The following is a 20,992-nucleotide window of genomic DNA, read 5'->3' on the forward strand; positions in this document are numbered from 1 at the left end:
CCTGGGATCGAGGCTAAGCCTAGCCTCGATCCCAGGCCGAGTTTTCGCTTTTATAACGGTTAGTATAGTTGTTTGCCTAACCGTTATAAAAGCGAAAACTCGGCCTGGGATCGAGGCTAGCCAGTACTGTACTTTGAGCATGGGAATGTAGTATAAAATAATTATCCGCATGCGCATTTGGGTTATGGCTAGTGTAACAAGAATTCATTTATTAATCATGAGCATGGAGATGCAATCAATGAATCTTATATCTGGCACCCCCCACGCATGCAAAGGGATGTGTATCAAGTCAGAAAAACAATATGGCTGCTGCTGTGTCTACTGCAAGTGAGGATAGTATTGAGTTTAGAGCTTTTACTGAACTATACCACAAACTCACAAATGGGATCAAGTCTGGTTTGATGGATGTGTGCCTTCCAGCCTTCTCAAAACATCTTTTTCCCCCTGAAGTGAAAAGTAAAGTACTAGATAATGCTTCACTTTTAAGCATTGAACAAAGGGCCAATGTTATGCTGGAAGCTATTCACAATCTGATCAAGAATTGTCCATCCGTGTACGATGAATTTGCCGACATTTTGGTGACGATTCCTTCGATGAAATACTTAGCTGATGCGATGAAACAAAAGAAAGAAACACTAGCCAATTCAATGGACAGAAGACTGAGCTCTTACTTGATTATACCAAATACTACATCAGCACGCCTTGATTCAAGGATAGTGGAACTTGATTCGACCGCAGTAAGAGACTTAGTAGTAACAGATTTGGAAGTCTATCCTGATCCAATGGAACCTGTTGTGGAAGAGAGAACAGCTAACAAAGTTAACTGGAGTGATTGTGTAGAGCTAGCCTCGTCCCCATGCCCAGCACTTCCTCCAAGGCCTGCGGAGAGGGCTAATGTTGCAGGGCCTGCCCAGACTGTGCCAACTGAAGATCAGCAAAGACAACAGTCTCTTTGGGAGCACTTCATTGAAGGTTTGTCATACAATGCCATGTTATTGCTATACTAGTCAATATACTATGTACAACACATTGCAGTGATTAAAAGTCTCTCTCGTTGCACTAAAGTACTTTTGTTTGGTAAGTCTAGTCTATATGACGTTTATAACTGAATTCGATTGACTTGTCAATTCCTCTGTTTGTAGGAATTTTTTTCGCTTGCTTATTCCTGATAGTATTTGGAATCACTGCAATAGGATTTGGTGAGCAATGTGATAATAATTATTATTGCAACATAATTATAGTACGTCTGTTACAGCTATAACAGATTGATTGATTTTGTGTTTTCAGGAATTGAACACTTGAATGGTTTTGTGTCTTGCAACACACCCGTCTATCCTGGAGTATTCTCCATCATATTTGGGATGTTACTCCTCTTTGCTGCTCTTACACTCGGACTATCGTACACGAGCACAACACTCATCATTGAGCTTGGCTGGATTGAAGACAACCAAGAAGAGAAGCTACGAGTACCAGTGTTTTGCATGGCATTAGGATTCGTTTCCCAGATGTTTGGAGCAATTTTATATATTATTGAGCTTGTATATTCCTTTGTATTGGCTACGTATGTATACAACTTTGATGGGTATGCAGAGCAAAATCCAGATGCAGTTTGCGAGGGATCGTTTTATGGACTTTTGTATGTGGAGTTACTTCTCATTCAGATACCATTTTTCGTAGCTTGTATCATTTTTATTATTCGAAGCATTGTTCTGGTAGTTTTGGCAGTATATAGAAAGTGATATTTGTGTGGTAAACATTGTGCGATTCAAAGTAGCCTCGAATCCAGGCCGATTAAAATACGGCCTGGTCTCGAGGCTAGATTCAAAGCGGCGTGATTTCAAAGCCTCCGAGCTCGTTCTTTTGTTTCCTCTTTTATTACCTCTAATTTAGAGTCTAAAGGAGACCTTCTCCACGTGGTCGCGAGATTCACTATCACAGCTATACAGTACAGTCTAGTCTATTGAGCTATGGCGTCTCTCCAGCCGGTAAATATATTCCAGAGAGGAGCAGAGGAAGAGCGAGCAGAGACAGCAAGGCTGGTACGATAGGGTACAGGGTACGGGTAAGGGGAGTGGTCACATGTACATTATCTTGATGAACATTACACTATACTCTACTAGCTAGCAAGTCACTGACTGGGGATTGGAGAATGAATATTAAAAGCTTGTGGATATGTTATCTAGCCAGTAGCCTCGTGTACTGTAGCAGATCATCGTAGTTTAATATACGTTGGATTATCACACGTTTTAATAATAGTTTGCAAACAATTAACTTCTTGTGTTTTCCTCGTCCCCTGCAGTCCTCGTTTGTGGGTGCTATTGCCATCGGCGACCTCATCAAGTCCACCCTCGGACCAAAGGGAATGGTATGTGTGTGTGTGTGTGGTGTGAGGGGCGCAAAGTCCAATTGCCAGATAATAATACCATTCTTGAAATCGTTTTCATACACTAAAAACCTAACAATTGAAAATATTGAAGATGGCTTCACTTTAATAACTCTTGCACAGGACAAAGTGCTTATCTGCAATGGTCCCCATGACAATGGTATCCAGGTAACCAACGACGGAGCCACCATCCTCAAGAGCATTGGTGTGGACAATCCTGCAGCAAAGTATACGATTATAATAATAATGGTGTGATAATCATATTGTCTGTCTGTCCGTATATAGTACAATACATGTAGTGATGTTGTTGCAGCTGCTACTAGTGATACAGGTCATGCATACGCCAGCTGGTTTGGCTCCTTCGCAAAGTTTTTCACCCGTAAAATATTCTAGTACATGTAATAATTACATTTTACATATATGGGTTTAGAGTTCATAATGAGGTCACCTCCATACATGTGCATGGTAGCTCTGTAATGATTGGCTTCATGTTACAGTAATTCAACCCACACACCACACACACACACCCCCCCCCCACACACACACACACACATCTATCCATGACAACGGTATCCAGGTAACCAACGACGGAGCCACTATCCTCAAGAGTATTGGTGTGGACAATCCTGCAGCAAAGGTTCTAGTAGGTCAGTCAAGTGGGGGGAAATTTAGGAAGACTTATTAATTCATACAATCGAACTTCTAAATTTTTCGTAGGTAATGTACGTGCACACACCTCACATGCACAGACACAGACACACACACACACAGAAATCTCCAAGGTTCAGGATGACGAGGTTGGAGATGGTACTACCAGTGTCACCATGCTAGCCTGCGAGCTGCTCAGGGTAAGTGTGTGTGTATGGAGCGCACTCGTCTCTCCTCTGTTAAGATGGGTTAATTTTACACTAAAACTTTGATCTGAGCATATTATTTGATAGGCCTTGTCTAGAGCTACAGAATGGATATCTCAGTTTTGGTATTGATTGAAGTTATGGCCTCACAAAGTAGCTTACCAAAATTATTCGGTTTCAGAAAATACACTTTATTGGTACTTTTGTCAGTTTTACCCCCTCCTAAAACTTTGCCCTGAACATATCATGTGATCACCTCGTCTAGAGCTACAGAACGTTTACAATATTGGGCACCCATTTCTTAAGTTATCCGTAATCGTGTGAAATGTGACCCCCACCCACACACACACTTTTCACACTCGTCACAGGAGGGGGAGAGTCTGATCTCACGAAAGATCCACCCTCAGACGATTGTGAGTGGGTGGAGGAGAGCGGTGGAATGTGCACGAGAGGCACTCACCAAGGTTGCCAGGGACAACAGTGCCGACACTACCAAGTTTGAGGAGGTCAGATCATGAAAACTGATAAAGTACATTTCTCTTTCCTAGTGATATTTGCCTGAATTATGAAGTGGTAGCTATTTTCAAATCCTCCATCTTACTCTGCTTCTTTACATGCTTTACATGAAGGTTAATATATACATGCATATTTGCCCATGTAATTGTGGTTTTGCTGTTGGCAATATTCTGTTGCAAGTACAATACACTGTAACAATATCTCTGGGTAGGGAATAATAGGTGTGGCTTAGTGGTTAGGGTGGTGGCTTCGTAGATTAGGTTATAGATTAGGCGTGGGTTTGATTCCCTCTTGGGGGACTTTTCTTCATTTCTTTACAAATCGGTTAGTAATTTCCCAAAATTTTGAATACATCATACTCCTGCATGTCAAGTACATAATCAAGTTGCCTGTTTAGGTTCTGGGGCAATCTAATTGTGATTTGTTTGGCAATTCTCTGTTGCAAGTGCACTGCAAACTCTAAGAGGTGGTTAGTACCAGAAGCACATGACAGAGCGTCTTATCTCGGGAATCGCATCTCGTGCAAGTTTGCAAAGCATGACCGCTAAGTGGGTCTGCAGGCGAGTGCTAATTGAGCTGATGGTGCAAGTATAGGTACTAGGTCAATAAAAGTGAAAAGCTACAGCTAGCTAGTTAGCTATAGGCCTGGTAGTAAGCTCTCTCTTCTAAGAACCCAAGTAAGATCTCTACTGCAAAAACAAAACGCCTAGTATGTGTTAGCCTAGGTCTAGCAAATTTTCTCTTTACAAAGTAATTGGATATGCTCCTCTTTTAGAATTCTGTACCTCACCGATGACAGTCTCTTCCATGATGTATACCAACATCCATCAAAGATCTAGCTATTCATTTTAGCTCTTTCTGGCTCAACCTAGCTCTCCTGCTGCTACAAAATCCGTTCTGATATTCACAGGCTGACCGCGATCTGTAATTATGCCTCTGTGCGCATGCGCAAGTGAGGTATACGGTAGTGTGTGTGTGTGTGTGTGTAGACTGCTACAGCTGCTCAAGGATGAATCAAGTGCAAGTAAGAGTTTCTATAGGCTTCTAGTCATGTTTTCTTGGATTTTAATTCGTGGATTTGCAAAATAATGCTTCGTTCTCGAGTTATGCCTAGTTTTGCTTACTTGGAATGCCATTGCAGCCTTTCAGAAGAGCACGTAGCCAAACTTGTTTACCAAGTGTTGCTACTCTACTTAGTAGTTAGCTCTGCACTAAAACGCTAGTTATTGGTAGCTGCAAGAGTGAGAAGAGAACTGCAAGGCTCTGCTGACTTGCAGCCATTAATTTTAAAATTTTGGCATCGATTGTTTTTAACAACACAATCATGGTCGATCATTACCCACTATTTGAGTTTCCCTGTGATTCTGGATTTTGCATGCAGTAAAATGCTCATCATGATAATTATAATCAATGTGTGTAGCTTAGTAGCTTTATGTTGTGTAGCTTTGGCACCTCCACCGAGGCATCAGCACCTGCGGCCGGTGCTCTCATAATTGTATTTCTTCCTTATTGTGTTCGTGCTGGAGCATGTTTGACTGTGTGTCCCCATTGCAGGGTTTCTACTGGCTTACCTCAATCTGATGGATTACTGTCATGTCACGGACCTGGGGATATCACATGTTAGTCACATGACCTCGCTGCAAGTACTGACTCTGAGTAGAACTAAACTGACGGATGAAGGAATGCCGTGTCTAATGGGTACGTTATAGTGGCTGAACTTAATCCCTTATACCATAATTATACATGTAGCGCGAAATTTTCGAGGTGCCTAATTTTCGCTGTTTTTGAGGGTTAGCAACTCTCTAACAAAAATTGTTCCAAGAACATAACGTCCGATTTCAAAGCTGAAAAATCCATTTGATAGATAATGCTGTATAATGTACTTAGTTAAATCAGCGATTTTTAGAGGCCCAAATCGTCCTTTTAAATTACATGTATCATACACATTGTACGTTTCTCTCCCTCTAGCATTGACTGGACTTCATGAGCTGAGTCTGGACAACACGCTGGTGACTGATGCTGGAGTCATGTGCCTTTCGTCTCTCACTCGATTGGACGTACTCAGCCTCTCAGACACTAAGTAAGTGGGTGTGAATGTGTGAGGGGTGAGGTGGGCGGTAGTGTGTGTATGTGTGTATGTGTGTAGACTAGAGGGACAGTAAAATGTGTTAGTATTTATGCCCGTTGCATGTGCAGCCCTATATATAGATTGTATCAGATTCTTTGTATTTTTGTTTCCAGGGTGACCAGTCAGTTTATCCTGGACGGGTGCCTGGACGCACTGGGCATGCTCAGTAAGCTCAACCTCAGTCGTACAACGGTGTGTGATAGTGGGATGACCAGACTACAGCTGCCCTCTCTGACCATGCTCAATGTCAACTGGACCTGTGTAACTGAGATGACGTCTTTGGATACACTGCGAAGGGGTGAGTGTGTGTGGAGTGGAGTGTGTGTGTGTGTGGGGAGGGGTATAATGTTTACAGTGGAATTGGAATCCCTTTTAGTGGCCAAACATAATTATGGATGAAGATAAAAAATTAAGGTCATGTCCCAAATAAACAATTTGTTCTTTATATAATTATTGGCCAAAACTTTGTTCCCCAAAGAAGTCCGTTATAAAAAAGTGGGTTCCACTGTTACGTGTACCGTATAGCGGAACATTTTTTGTGGGGTGCAAAATTTCGCGTTTCTCGAGGGCAGAGCAGTAACACGATAATTAGTTTTCACATGCAAAGCTGTTGGTGGATGTGGTTTCCTGGCATTGAAACGCGAATATTAGAACCCACGAAAATTTCTACTGAGGGCTCTGGAACCAAATATATAGCGAAAATTTCCCGCTATACGGTATGTTGTGCATAGCGTATAAGCTCTATTTAAGGTGCCACATACAAATATTTACGCTGGTATATATAGGTGGCTGTATTCAGAGGTAGAAAATTAGTTTTGAGGCTGGATGGCGTACGTGTCTTTAGAGGGCTGCCTTCTAATTGGAGGTAAAAAAACAGCTTTTCCAACCTCTACTATGGCCACCTTTACCAGCGTAATTATTTTTATGTGGCGCCTCAGAGGAAGTACGACACACGGTCACATGACTAGCCAAAAGGATTATAAATCTCATTAACTTGTGCATTCAAGAGTATGTACTTTGATAGTGGATTTGGTTTGGCGTGTATCTTTCAAGAAATCCACTTAACGTTTCTAAGATCAGGCTGGTTGATTGTTGGTTTATGCTGATGTGAAATAGCTTTTCAACCAATTTTAGCCACCACTTAGATTTTGAGATATTATTGTAATTCTGTTTTAATAAGTATTCTGTGCCTGCATTCAGGATAGGATCACTACCAACATCTGAGCCTTGGTTCTTACAACAAATCTAATCTCTATTTGTAAAACTCTAGCTACTAGCCAGCAACGAGTTGTATGCTCTAAACTTGTCTCTTTATGGCGCTTACTTGCCACCAGCTGAATGGAATGAATTTTTAACGACTTCTTTGTCTTTCTTGCCTTCAATCAAGAAATAGCAGCCATGTGAGCTTAACCGAGTGTCGTACCTCCTCTGGTGGTGCCTTAAATAGCCGAATATACGCCATGACGTCACGTTGCGGGAACACCCCCGCAGCCATATTGATTTTTAAAAAATGCACAAATTAATCAGTTCTTAGAAAACTGTTCGTAACTTGAAAGCGCTTCGACTTTTGATTGTGCAAGTTAGACTAGGAAGAAAGACCAGTCAAAGATCTACAAGATGATGCCCGAATCGCTTACTATCTCGAAGGTTTGGCTGTGATCTGCTTCTGTCAAGCGGTAAGTAGTAGTTGCGTATAGTACTACTTTGTTACATGGCTTTTTCGATTCGCTAGAAGCTTCATACAGCCTAATACTTATTGTACTAAGTATATAGGACGTAGCTGTAGAGTTTGTAGTGCTGAGAAGCGTTGCTTAGCCTTTTTCTGTGCAGCTACACAAGGTACTGGGTGTGGCTTATAACCAGAGGCAGCTATGTGTAAAGAGAAACAGTGGCAGTGGTAAAAAGGTGAGTACAAGCTTCCTAAGCTGTATGTTGACTCTACTGAATGTTTAGAGTCTACTTTAGGGCCTGCATCACCTATTATAGACTTCAATTTATTTAAAATCAGGCGCATAAAATTAATGTTAAAAATACAACCGGTTGTAGTTGCTATAGTACTTGTTCGTACTTGTTGCATGCGTTTGTAGAATCGCTAGAAGCTCTATGGTCTGGTACTGACTGTACATGGTAGATAGTAGTTGTATCTAGAATTGGTAGTGCTAAGCAGCATTGATTAGCCTTCTTTGTGTACATATGTACACTACATGTAGGTGTGGCTGGATCCAATAATCAGAGGTGGGGCCGCGTATGTACAGTGAACAGAGGAACAGTGGCAGTAGCAGCGAGGTGAGCCAGGATACGTATTACGTTTGTTGACTGCAATAACCTATTATGTAATTATATATAGCCCTTGAATAGTAAAATAATAGCCTCGCCTTTCGTTCTTCGAGCCTTGAAAAACATTTTTTGGACCATCAGTAACGATTATAATTCTTTGCGTAACTAACAATAGATATAAAAAGTGTCTGATGTCTGTGGCTACTGCCATGAATACTTCGCTGTCAATTGATCACTGCCACTGGGTCCCTTTTGGAGTACCTTGGAGTCGCCTCTGTCAAGAGTAGAATACATGGTTAGACACACGCACACATACAAGCATACACAAACACTCCCGTACACACACACACACCCACACCCACACACATGCACACCCACACACACAAATCCACACACACACACGCAAACACACACACACACACACACACTGACACATACGTACGCAAACACACACACACACACACATGCACACTCACACACACATAAATCCACACACACACGCGCATGCAAACACACACACACACACACACAAATCCACTTACACACATACACGCGCACAGACAATGCCATGTACAGGAAGGTTGGCGTTGGTGGTAGGACTTTCACAACAGTGGTCAGCTCATGCAGTGTCGATGTCCGATCCAGATCTACATTTTTGATAATTATTTTATTGTTGTAATTATTGTTGTACTGTACCGGGTATTTGATGTTCTTGTTTTTATTCTATACATTGAGTGAAGCCATTTTATTTGTTGCATTTACCTTCAAGCTCCTCTCCAAACTGTTCTCAATCAGAAAACTCATCATCACTGCCCTCCATGACTGGCACATCTCTGTTACCTTGCTGTACTCTGGCTACTGGGTCTTCTATGTCAATCTGTGCAGGTCCCAGAGCTAGTGGGTAGCCTACAATTTCATGCAGCACCTCCTCACTGATCTAGTGTGGCCTCTTAGCCATGCTAGTAGCTCTATATAATTTTTTGATAGTGTTTGTTCATGCCAATAATTAATATTTAATTTGTAAACTAGCTACATATTCAAGCGTGTATTGCCAAAATATTTTCTGCACAGTAGGAAGTTTTGACTGCATATATACTTGCCTGAACAGTACCTGGACGTAGTAGTAGCGTTAAAATAGCAGCAGCCGCTCCCTGGTTTCTTTAGAGCTGAGAGAAGCCGGATTACTGCGGTTGACAAAAATGCGTCTATGGCATCATACCGACATGACGCATTAATGAGTCTGGGGGGTATAATCGGTAATAGACGGTATAACATTAATGCATGCAGGTTGTGTCAGCCAAATATTGTGTATAGAGATGTCTCTAATTCACCGCCCACTCTATCTTCCCTGCACAGGTTGCCCACTATTGGAGGTACTGGGGAACAGTAATATTGGACAGCCGTTACCAGGGCAACCACCAATAGATGAAGAGGACAATCAGTAAAAATTTAATGCTGTTAGCAACATAGCAACATACCATACATACATAAATATTTTATCCTGTTGTGTTTCAATCATGGCAAAAATTGATTTTTGAAGAATTTGTCATTGTTATGTATGTACCGTATTCACCCGAATTACCGGGACACAAAAAAATAATTACGGCTTGCAGTGTCCCTTGTATTAGGGTGTCCTGTAGTAATTAGAACGAATATTTCCCCATTAAGGTATGTACACGGCCTCGATTCCAGGCCGAGGCTAACTCTGCTTACATTTCCTGTTGTTCCTTAATATAGAATGAAAAAAATTAGGTAAGTCCGAAGTGTCCCTTAGAATAGAGTGTCCCGGTAATTCGGGTGAATACGGTATGTATATGACTGACTGACACGTATAATTCTACAGAAGATTTTAATCACGTGACAGCTATACTTCCGGCTTTAGACATTGCGCAAGAACTTGCTTCAGGCTTGCGCTTTTGTAAAGTACACTGTAGAACCATATTATAGATAGAACAGTAGGACAGTTAATCTATGGTACATGGTGTAAGTGTCCAGTTATACTGAAAATTATATTACAACAAGAGATCGAGTACTTAATTGATTGTCCATATAAAGTCGACCTTCAAAAATGAACGACATCGACTATGATGAATACATGCACAGGGCTAGGGCTAGGGCCATCGACCGTGATGTATACATCTCTAGCGCTATACGTAGGGCTAGGGACTCCAAGTTGCACCTGTTGAAGCTGGTGCGGAGACAACAGAGTAGAACAGCTAGCACAGAAAACTCAAGCACGAGTCAAGGCTGGACACAAGACCTTGGAGTGGAACCCCCTGTTTACTCAAACCAGGTCACCCTGGATGGTGCTGATGAGCCAAACCAAGTGCAAATCGAAACCGAACCAAAGGATTACCAAGGGATCAACCACCCTTGGTATTACAGATACCCGTTCAGCGACACCCTGGATAGTGCTGACGAGCCAAAGGAGATTGAAACCGAACCAAAGGATTTATGGATTCCCTCACTGCTGCCGCCCTATTGGAGTTACAGACACCAGGTCACCAGCCTGGATCATGCTGATGAGCCAAACAAAGTGCAGATCGAAACCGAACGAAACCAAGGGTTTTCGTACGAAGACTATTACGAAGACCAGGTTTCTGCCTTCAAAGTAAGCCAAGTTCCCTCAAGTCAAGCAGGTACTTACATGCAGTAATACGTGTACTTCCCTGACCCTTGGTTTATTGTTATTACAGCAGTTTTAAGCACCTTTGCAACACGGCACACACAAATGGGTAAACCACAATGTAAACCCACAATGTAAACATGGGACTATACTTGAGTGGTTTCTTTACTTGCAGTACAGTGGTTTTCCTTACCTTTGCAGGCTATACTGCAAGAGCACTGCAACCACAATGTAGTAAATATAGTGTTTTGGTTGGCTTCTGTTATGATTGTTAGTAACAAGCCAACAAAATTACTTGCTATGGCCTGCAAAATGTAAACTGTAACTGGTTTTAATTTGGCAATTTCAAAACTGCCAAATTAGTGGACCTAATTGCTGTAGTAGCCTAAGACGTCAAATTAAAAATCGCCAAATTGTAATAGCTCACTCGCCAAATAATTATAATAGCCGCTAAAAGTTCCAGGTGTCTCATATTTTGTCTGACTGAAGTGATGGTAGCTCTGATGGTAGCTCAGCTAACTTGTTGCTTGGTTCATTGTGGCAAAATGATATGAGCTAAAACTTGTATGTATAGCTATAGGGAGCGGAGGGCCTGTATTTACTAGGCTCAAAATTGGATATTTCCGAAAGCAGCTTGTTGACCTCAAGCATTATATAGAAGGAGTGCTGTGAAAGTAGAGTAGTAACCCCTTGAGTTGTGTGAAAGTCTGCAATAGCCAGTATTTTACTCATCATTGATTTTTGTGATGTGTGGGTGGACTAAAACACAGACAAGTAATCACTACATTGTGGTTGCAGTGCTCTTGGAGTATAGCCTGCAAAAGTATGGAAAACCACTGTATCGAATCAAAAATTGGCCTAGTGTTGACTGTGTACTATAAATCTAGCAGCTATATAGGGTTGCAGTAAATCCTACTCCTAGCACTTTGAAATGTGAACACATGTTGATAGCAGTGGTGTAGGAAGAGGGCTAATCACTTAGAGCATGGATAGTAAAAAAAAGCTTAGAGGAGAAGTTGATACGCGTGTGCGCACATATTAAGTGGACCCCCAAAAAGAATGCTCTGGGAATGGTTCTAGGCATGTGTATTTGCGTACAATTGAAAGCTTGGGCAGAAATGGACTAAAACAACAGCAAGCATGCATGCAGTGTTATATAAAGGAGGGCCCTGCAGCCCCTGCATTGTTCCTACATCACTGGATCGATAGGCCCGACAGTTAGAAAGATATTGACAGGTACTGACAGTTAGAAAGATACTGACAGTTAGAAAGATACTGACAGGTACTGTACACAGTCCCATGCATGCATCACATTTGAGTAACCACAATTTACTACAATAGTACACTGTGGTTTCATGCTTGCGTTCATGTGTTGCAAAGGTGCTTAAAACTGCTGTATCACTTTAATGTTGTATGCAGGTGAGGATGATCAATGGAACAAACAATTGACCATTGACGATCTGCATGAAGTTTTGTCTGCACTGATCGATGCCACTTTGGATTGGCTTGAGTTGGGCCTCGCTTTGAAGATTAAAGTTTCCACTCTTGAGGGTATCAATTCTAACAAGGGTAAAAACACCGACAAAGCTTGCATGCGTGAAATGCTGGCCCACTGGTTGCGATCTTCATCTTCTCGTACATGGAGTGACATTTGCAAGGGCCTCAGAAGTGAAACTGTCCAGCAAGACGTTCTAGCTGATACAATTGAACGCAAATACCAAGGTACGGTATTGTTACCCTGTTTCTCTAAAGGCTGCATGGATTGAACGTTAGTGATCAAACATGCTAAATTAAAAGCTTGAAGGGTTACTTCTGCTCAAGTGTAGTGGGCCCCAATATTATAGTACCGTATAATTATACCAAGTAATTCTCAATATTCCTTGCACATGCAGGCACAGGTACAGGCATGTCCAGGAAGAAGCGCAAATCATCTTCCAATCATGTGACCATCTAACATTCAAACATTTCTGTTTTTGTCTTACACATGTTTTTTGTCTTACACATGTTTTTGTCTTACACATGTTCACGGTATATACCTTAGCCTCGATCCCAGCTGCACTTCCTTTATTGAAGGCCTGTGAAAGAGTCTAGTGTACACAAGCTAGTGTACACAAGAGTAGTACTCTTATCTACTCTTGGTGTACACACATACAAAGCTAGTGTATACATGTATATACCATGTTTATAGAGCACTGTATTTAGCTAATTTTTGTCTTGTACATGTACTTCACAAATTTATGACATAATAATTATTTTAAACTTCAAACATTGCATTGTGCAAAACAGCAAAAGTTAATTTGGCTTACTGTTAATTAACTGGCCTCCCCCTTCCCCCTCCCCCTAGATTCCCAGGAACAGTAACATTAGACTGATGATTAGTAGCCTCGTTCCCAGGCCTTCCTTTGTTATCGATTCATAGAGCCTCTTAGTAGTGATTAAGCGGTGTGATTTCAAGGCCTCTCACTAGAGTCTAAAGGAGAATCCACGTGTCGAGCCTAGCATAATATTGAGTAGTCTTGTGCACCAGCCGATATATTATCCTTATTTCAATTAGTCCGCGAGACTAATTAAATTGAGCTACAGTGCAGCAACTAAAGAGAGTAGATTTTTTTTTTTTGGTACACATTTTTACATTTTGTGGCATATCTTTTAAAGTAAAAGTGATATGATCTATTTGAGTGCAGGTACTTAAAGTTCAACTATTGGCGCTTCCATTGGACCACCACCTGTTACATCACATGACATCATCAGTATAAAATGGCTGTCTGAAGATGTGTACTTCCGAAAATATGTTAGGAATAGAAGTAGCTTATTTTGTTGAGTTAAGATCTGAAATTTGTTGTGTATGTACCTGAGTATATTGCTCATCTTTTGAGCTTCAACAGAAGTCTGGGCTACTAGTAAGTTCTGAGAAATACTGCATTTTGTTGTTTTTTGGTGGCAAATATGATAGGAATACAACTTTCGATTTTATATTAGTTAAGGTCTGATTTTTGAGCAGCATGTACTACAATAGTGTACTTTTCATCTGTACTAACTTACAGGAGTTAGGCTAGCCTCTTCTTTGCTAGAGCGGCCCATCTTGTCAAAAACAGTGCTTTTTATGACTTTTGGGGCGATTTGCCTACGTGTAAGGCTCAATTGCCACGCCCCTGTGACACAGAATGACCAACACCAACTGTGTATTTGCAGGTAGACATCACATGACCTTTGGATGTAGCAAATAACAACAAGATGATTTGTGATGTCACAAATCAATGAATATCATTGCATACGCCAGCAAAACGGAGCAAAATCACCATTTTTGATAAGAAGGGCCGCTCTAGCAAAGAAGAGACTTGTCTAGCTCCTGTAAGTTAGTGCAAATGAATTTTACACTATTGTAGTACATCCTTCTCAAAAATCAGACCTTAACTAGCATAAAATCGAAAGTTGTATTCCTAACATATTTGCCACCAAAAAACAACAAAATGCAGTATTTCTCAGAACTTACTAGTAGCCCAGACTTCCGTTGAAGCTCAAAAGATGAGCAATATACTCAGGTACATACACAACAAATTTCAGATCTTAACTCAAACAAATAAGCTACTTCTATTCCTAACATATTTTCGGAGGTACACATCTTTAGACAGCCATTTCATAGTGATGATGTCATATGATGTAACAGGTGGTGGTCCAATGGAAGCGCCAATAGTTGAACTTTCAGTACCTGCACTCAAATAGATCATATCACCTTTACTTCAGAAGATATGCCACAAAATGTGAAAAATAATAATATAAAAAAAAATCTACTCTCTTTGTTTGTTGCACTGTATGTACATGTTAGCCTCGATTCCAGGCCGATTAAAATTTTAACGCCCAGCACTTCCTCCAAGGCCTGCGGCGAGGGCTAGTGTTGGGTCTGCCCACCAACTGAAGATCAGCGAATACAACAGTCTCTTTGGGAGCACTTCATTGAAGGTTTGTCATACAATGCCATGTTATTGCTATACTAGTCAATACTATGTACAACACATTGCAGTGATTAAAAGTCTCTCTCGTTGCACTAAACTTGTCAACTCCTCTGTTGTTTGTAGGGATTTTTTTCGCTTGCTTATTCCTGATAATATTTGGATTCACTGCAATAGGATTTGGTGAGTATAATATTATATAGATATTGCAGCTATAATAGTAATGTACCTGTACGTCTTTTGCAGCTATAATTTGTGTTTTTAGGTAATGAACACTTGAATGGTGCTGTGTCTTGTAACATACCCATCTATCCTGGAGTATTCTACGTTACTCCTCTTTGCTGCTCTTACTCCTCGGACTATCGTACACGAGCACAACGCTCATCATTGAACATGGCTGGATTCATAACAACCAAGTAGTGGAGAAGCTACGATTACCAATGCTGTGCATGGCATTAGGACTTTTTTTTCAGATTATTGGGGCAATTTTATACATTATTGAGCTTGTATATTCCTTTGTATTGGCTACGTATGTATACAACTTTGATGGGTATGCAGAGCAGAATCCAGATGCAGTTTGCGAGGGATCGTTTTATGGACTTTTGTTCGTGCAACTGATTTTTATTCAGGCACCATTTGTCACAGCTTGTATCTTTTTTGTTCTAGCTTCCAAACATTGTTTTAGGACTTATCCTTTTAGTCTTGGCAGTATATAGAAAGTGTAAATAATTATTATTATTGTGGTGATTGCAAAGCGGCGTGATTTCAAGACCTCTGCGCTTGTACAGTATAATTTAGAGTCTAAAGGTGACTTTCTCCACGTGGTCGAGCTTCTAACAAAGTATCACAAAGTGTCCAGTTCTATACAGGCAAGTCTATTGAGCTATGGCGTCTCTCCAGCCGGTAAATATATTCCAGAGAGGAGCAGAGGAAGAGCGAGCAGAGACAGCAAGGCTGGTATGATAGGGTAGGGGTAAGGGGGGTGGTCACATGCACATAATTTTTTTTATTGATGAACATTACACTGTACTAGCTAGCAAGTCACTGACTAGGGATTGGAGAATGTGCATGTTAAAAGCTTGTGAAGTGATCTAGCCAGTAGCCTCGTGTACTGTAGTAGATCGTACTTTAGTTTGCAAACAATTAACTTTTTGTGTTTTCCTCGTCCCCTGCAGTCCTCGTTTGTGGGTGCTATTGCCATCGGCGACCTCATCAAGTCCACCCTCGGACCAAAGGGAATGGTATGTGTGTGTGTGGGGGGGGGGAAGTTCAAAGTCCAATTGCCAGATAATAACATTCTTGAAATCGTTTTCATACACTAAAAACCTAATTTTGAAGATGGCTTCACTATAATAACTCCTGCACAGGACAAAGTGCTTGTCTGCAATGGTCCCCATGACAACGGTATCCAGGTAACCAACGACGGAGCCACCATCCTCAAGAGCATTGGTGTGGACAATCCTGCAGCAAAGGTTCTAGTAGGTCAGTAAGTGGGGGACATTTGGGAAGACTTTTTAATTTAGTAGAACCTTTAAATGTCATAGTAGTGTATGTACACACACCCCACATGCACACACTCCACATCTCACATACACACATCCAAACACACGCACACCCACACACACACACACACACACAGAAATCTCCAAGGTTCAGGATGATGAGGTTGGAGATGGTACTACCAGTGTCACCGTGCTAGCCTGCGAGCTGCTCAGGGTGAGTGTGTGTGTATGGGGTGCACTCGTCTCTCCTCTGTTAAGATGTGTTGATGATCTGAGCATATCATGTGATAGGCCTTGTCTAGAGCTACAGAATGCATCTCTTAGTTTTGATATTGATTGCTTTTTTATTAGTGAAATTAACCTCTCGAAAGTAGCTTACCAAATTGTTCATTTTCCGAATAATACGCAAGGCTGTATTGGGTACTTTTGTTAATTTTGTCCCTCCCGAAACTTTGCTCTGAGCATGTCATGTGATCACCTTGTCTAGAGCTACAGAACGTTTACAATATTGGGCACCCATTTTCTTAAGTTATCCGTAATCGTGTGAAATATGACCCCCACACACACGCACACATACTCGTCACAGGAAGCGGAGAGTCTGATCTCACGGAAGATCCACCCTCAAACGATTGTGAGTGGGTGGAGAAGAGCGGTAGATTGTGCACGAGAGGCACTCACCAAGGTTGCCAGGGACAACAGTGCCGACACTACCAAGTTTGAGGAGGTCAGATCATGAAAACTGATAAAGTACATTTCTCTTTCCTAGTGATATTTGCCTGAATTATGAAGTGGTAGCTATTTTCAAATCCTCCATCTTAATCCGCTTCTTTACATGCTTTACATGTAGGTTAAAATTAATGCACATATTTGGCCATGTAATTGTGGTTTTGCTGTTGGCAATATTCTGTTGCAATCCACTGTAACAAACAGAGGAGGTTGGAAGGAAGTTGAGATCACGTGCAAAAATAGCTCAAAATGTGCTGAGTCAGTGCTATTTTTTGTGTCTAGTCAGCAGTTTCATAGATAGCTACTGGACATCAAGAAAATGGGTAGTCTGACTTCTTCCTCACTCCAAGGTGTACTACATGATCACTGCACCTGCTTTTGATTTAAAATCTCTACTAAGGTTTCTCTTAGCCAAAGTACTAGATCTACGGAGATGAGACTTATCTTCCTGGATTAAACAGGAGTGTGGCGTGTAGGTGCTCCTCTGGATCTTCTACTCCTCATCTCTAGCTCTTGATATCTTATGTATAACTAAACTGCTGACTAGACACAAAAATAGTGCTGACTCAGCACATTTAGAGCTTTAATTGATATTTTTGCACGTGATCTCAACTTCCTTCCAACCTCCTCTGGTAACAATATCTCTGGGTAGGGACAGAATAGGTTGTGGCATCATGCACTGCTTTACCTATCGCTAGTACGAAGTGTATAACCGCATGTACTATTATCATGATGCTAGAATTACACTATAACTGCATGTGATGTCATGTGATGCTATAATTACATTTCTCTGCACATTTTGTAGGATCTGATGAATATCGCTCGAACTACGCTGAGCTCTAAACTGCTGACTCAGCACAAGAACCATTTTGCCAAACTCGCTGTACAGGCCGTGTTACGCTTGAAAGGTTCCGGCAATTTAGAGGCCATCCAGATAATCAAGAAACTAGGCGGAGAGATGAGCGACTCGTACCTAGAGGAAGGTTGGTGTGACTATCCAGGGTGTCCATACAGGGGGAAAGGGAGATATCCCCCCTAGCTCCAATTTCCCCCCCCCCCTTTCAATTATGACTGAGTGTCCATAGCTGGGTATTGAAATAACAGTTGACCTTTTTTTAGCAACATTTTCTGGTTACTTTTCTCATTTCCCCCCTCTACTTGTATGACACCTTGCTATCTAATTAACAGAATTTTGTAGTTTACCTCTGTAATCACGTTGTTATATTGAGTTTTAGACATTATTTTGGTTGCACGCATGTACATAATATTTTATTGATTGTGTTATATATTGTCGTATCGTATTTGTGTGCGTGTACATGTAGTATTACCGCCCACCACCCACACACACACAGGATTTCTACTAGAGAAGAAGATTGGTGTGAACCAGCCTAAGAGACTGGAGAAAGCTCGCATCCTCATCGCCAACACTGCCATGGATACTGACAAGATCAAGGTGTTTGGGTCCAAAGTACGTGTGGACTCCACTGCCAAAGTAGCTGAACTGGAAATGGCCGAAAAAGTGAGAGAAAAAAATTGGTAGTTTTTAATTTTTGATTTTACTTTTACTCGTGTGTGTACACGTTGTAGTTTTGTTGGCTCATTCTGTTGTTGTTTATTGCCTCCCCAGGAGAAAATGAAGGATAAGGTTGATCTCATTCTCAAGCACAACATCAACTGCTTCATTAACAGGCAAGGAAAATGCTCGTTATAAAAAAAAGACGGAATTTCTTAGCTCTATATTTATGTATACCTTCCCACACACACACACACACAGGCAGCTCATTTACAACTATCCCGAGCAGCTGTTTTCCGATGTGGGAGTCATGGCAATAGAGCACGCTGACTTTGAGGGCATAGAGCGATTGGCGCTGGTATTGGGCGGAGAGATTGTATCGACCTTTGGTGACCCCGAGAAGGTCAAGATCGGAACATGCGACGTTATTGAAGAGATTATGATCGGAGAGGACATGGTGAGATATGTCATGTGATACCATATAGTAATTTTTGTGGGGTAAAGAATTTGTTTATCTGGAAAACGGTGGTTTTCGCACAAATTAATAATATTTGCCTCTTTTAAGTAGTGAACAAGGCCTAGGAGGTGGTGTCTAGACCCAACCACCACCACCGACCAGTGTAGGGACACATCCCTGCACTGTACTATGCTGCACTCTACTATGTTTAATAGTTATTTTGTAGCCACTGTGTAGAGCTACCTAGAAACTGTCGAAGTCTACGCACACCCTCACGTGCACTTATTAAGATTGTGTGTTTTGGCATGTGATGAATTTCTTTATCTGACACCTCTTGTTTGAGCGCAGTCAATGAGCAAAATTTTATTATCTGATGCCAATTAAATCTAGAATTTGTTATAGATGCGCACACACCCACACGCGCACACACCTCACACACACGCCCACACCACACACACAGCTGATTCGCTTCTCTGGTGTGGCCCTCGGTGAGGCTTGCTCCATCGTGATTCGTGGAGCTACTCAGCAGATCCTGGATGAGTCAGAGCGCTCTCTCCACGATGCTCTCTGTGTACTACAGCAGACCGTCAAGGAGACCAGGATAGTGTTCGGAGGAGGTACATGATTATATTATATACAATCAGTCCACTATAACTGACTGATTCTATGAGATGCCGTAAAGTGATGGAAATTTATGTGTGGGATGGAACTTTCTGTGTGTATTGCATTCTGCAAAATCAGAAGTTATTGTTTTTTGCTTATAGTTTGAGTACTGTACATTTGAGTTTGAAAATGTTTTCTACATGTACATGTACTAGTAGCTACCACAAAATTACTAGTCTACGTATGATTTATCTTCTCTTTCTTTCTTGCCTCTCCCTCCCTGTACAGGTTCGTCTGAGATGCTGATGGCCAATGCAGTGCAGGAGCTAGCCTCTCTCACTCCTGGCAAGGAGTCCATGGCAATGGAGGCATTCGCTAAAGCACTGAGACAGCTGCCCACTATTATTGCTGACAATGCAGGTTACGATAGCTCTCAGCTCATCTCTGAACTGAGGGCACTCCACTCCAAGGGACAGGTTACCATGGGACTCAGTGAGTGGGTGTGGGTGTGGAAGGGCGGGTTACCATGGGACTCAGTGAGTGGGCGTGTGGGGGGGCAGGTTACCATGGGACTCAGTGAGTGGGCGTGTGTGTGTGTGGAGGGGGCGGGTTACCATGGGACTCAGTGGGCGCTGTGAAGTGTGTTTTTACTTTTTTCTTTTTTTCGTAGCTAAGTTTTAGAGCCCATAACTTATGTCAAGTACTGTACAATATTTCGACCCAAATTGTGTGAAGAAAAAATTTTATCAGCTCTTAAGTGGGTGTTTTTTTTAATCAGGTCTGTCTTTTGCACCACACAATTTGGCAGCGAACATGACATAGAAAGGAAAATGATTAGTTTAAAGAGTTTATGAGATCGATGCCATTGTGTACCTCTGACTCACCCGCCCACGTACAGACATGACTGAGGGGTGTGTCGGGGACATGGTGGAGTTGGGCATCACTGAGAGCTTCCAGGTGAAGCGGCAAGTGCTGCTATCGGCAGCGGAGGCGGCAGAGATGATCCTGAGGGTGGATGATATACTCAAGTCTGCTCCTAGGTGATTATCTGTGTATAGTAATTATAATCTTGTCGTACGTAGAGTAAAACCACTTTAGAACAAATGTTGGGGAACAAACTTTTGACCATTATATAAATACTGATGGTGGCCTTAATTTGTTGAGGGGTTGTATTTTGTGACCTGTCCTTTCTTCAGGCTGGGCCGGGGTGTCTGTACAGTACATGAATTTGTCCCATTTTGTTATAATTGTGTTTCAAATGTGTATGTGTAAATCTTTATACTCTCTTTATTCCCTCCTTCTCAGGCAAAGGTCACAAGATCACGGACACTAAACTGAACACACTAGACTTGTGTTACCATAGTTACCATATCTCGTATGTATGTATATGGAGCGTTATATTATTATCTTGTGGATATCGTATAGTATGAAATAATAATTTTATTATAAGTTGTACG

General features: G+C 41.5%; 3 protein-coding genes and 1 long non-coding RNA gene across 11 annotated transcripts; 3 read left to right on the top strand and 1 right to left on the bottom strand.

The window, feature by feature from the left end:
* The first annotated feature begins 68 nt into the window (after positions 1–68).
* Positions 69–9,700, top strand: LOC135347926 (T-complex protein 1 subunit beta-like). 8 transcript variants are annotated; one of them, XM_064546055.1, is made up of 11 exons: positions 75–972; positions 1,036–1,077; positions 1,143–1,199; positions 1,288–2,039; positions 2,300–2,365; positions 2,507–2,632; positions 2,961–3,030; positions 3,155–3,231; positions 3,606–3,743; positions 5,308–5,451; positions 5,722–5,833. In XM_064546055.1, exons 4-10 carry the CDS (start codon positions 1,968–1,970, stop codon positions 5,332–5,334), a joined length of 576 nt encoding a protein of 191 aa, XP_064402125.1. In that variant the 5' UTR covers positions 75–972; positions 1,036–1,077; positions 1,143–1,199; positions 1,288–1,967; the 3' UTR covers positions 5,335–5,451; positions 5,722–5,833. The 8 variants fall into 8 exon arrangements, with proteins under 8 accessions (XP_064402124.1, XP_064402125.1, XP_064402131.1 ...); XM_064546061.1 differs by having other exon boundaries at positions 2,507–2,551; XM_064546059.1 differs by lacking the exons at positions 75–972; positions 1,036–1,077; positions 1,143–1,199; positions 1,288–2,039 and adding exons at positions 5,995–6,179; positions 9,515–9,700 and having other exon boundaries at positions 2,348–2,365; positions 2,507–2,610; positions 3,133–3,231.
* Positions 6,839–9,526, bottom strand: LOC135348013 (uncharacterized). The gene is made up of 3 exons (XR_010398613.1): positions 8,921–9,526; positions 8,701–8,805; positions 6,839–8,432 (listed from the first exon to the last, which is right to left on the bottom strand). It is a non-coding gene; the product is annotated as an uncharacterized LOC135348013 (long non-coding RNA).
* Positions 9,701–10,034: 334 nt separating the features above from the next.
* Positions 10,035–13,050, top strand: LOC135347952 (uncharacterized). Its single transcript, XM_064546099.1, has 3 exons — positions 10,035–10,797; positions 12,204–12,506; positions 12,677–13,050. The coding sequence occupies exons 1-3, from the start codon at positions 10,227–10,229 to the stop codon at positions 12,736–12,738; spliced, it is 936 nt and encodes a 311-aa protein (XP_064402169.1). The 5' UTR covers positions 10,035–10,226; the 3' UTR covers positions 12,739–13,050.
* Positions 13,051–15,529: 2,479 nt separating this feature from the next.
* On the top strand, positions 15,530–20,990 carry LOC135347888 (T-complex protein 1 subunit beta-like). The gene is made up of 13 exons (XM_064546003.1): positions 15,530–15,691; positions 15,910–15,975; positions 16,102–16,216; positions 16,374–16,450; positions 16,823–16,960; positions 17,768–17,945; positions 18,315–18,481; positions 18,590–18,651; positions 18,737–18,932; positions 19,393–19,549; positions 19,824–20,027; positions 20,434–20,575; positions 20,841–20,990. The coding sequence occupies exons 1-13, from the start codon at positions 15,620–15,622 to the stop codon at positions 20,866–20,868; spliced, it is 1,602 nt and encodes a 533-aa protein (XP_064402073.1). The 5' UTR covers positions 15,530–15,619; the 3' UTR covers positions 20,869–20,990.
* The last annotated feature ends 2 nt before the right edge of the window (positions 20,991–20,992 follow it).

This window comes from Halichondria panicea, chromosome 14 (genome assembly GCF_963675165.1).
Source record: "Halichondria panicea chromosome 14, odHalPani1.1, whole genome shotgun sequence".
Classification (NCBI taxonomy): Eukaryota; Metazoa; Porifera; class Demospongiae; order Suberitida; family Halichondriidae; genus Halichondria; species Halichondria panicea.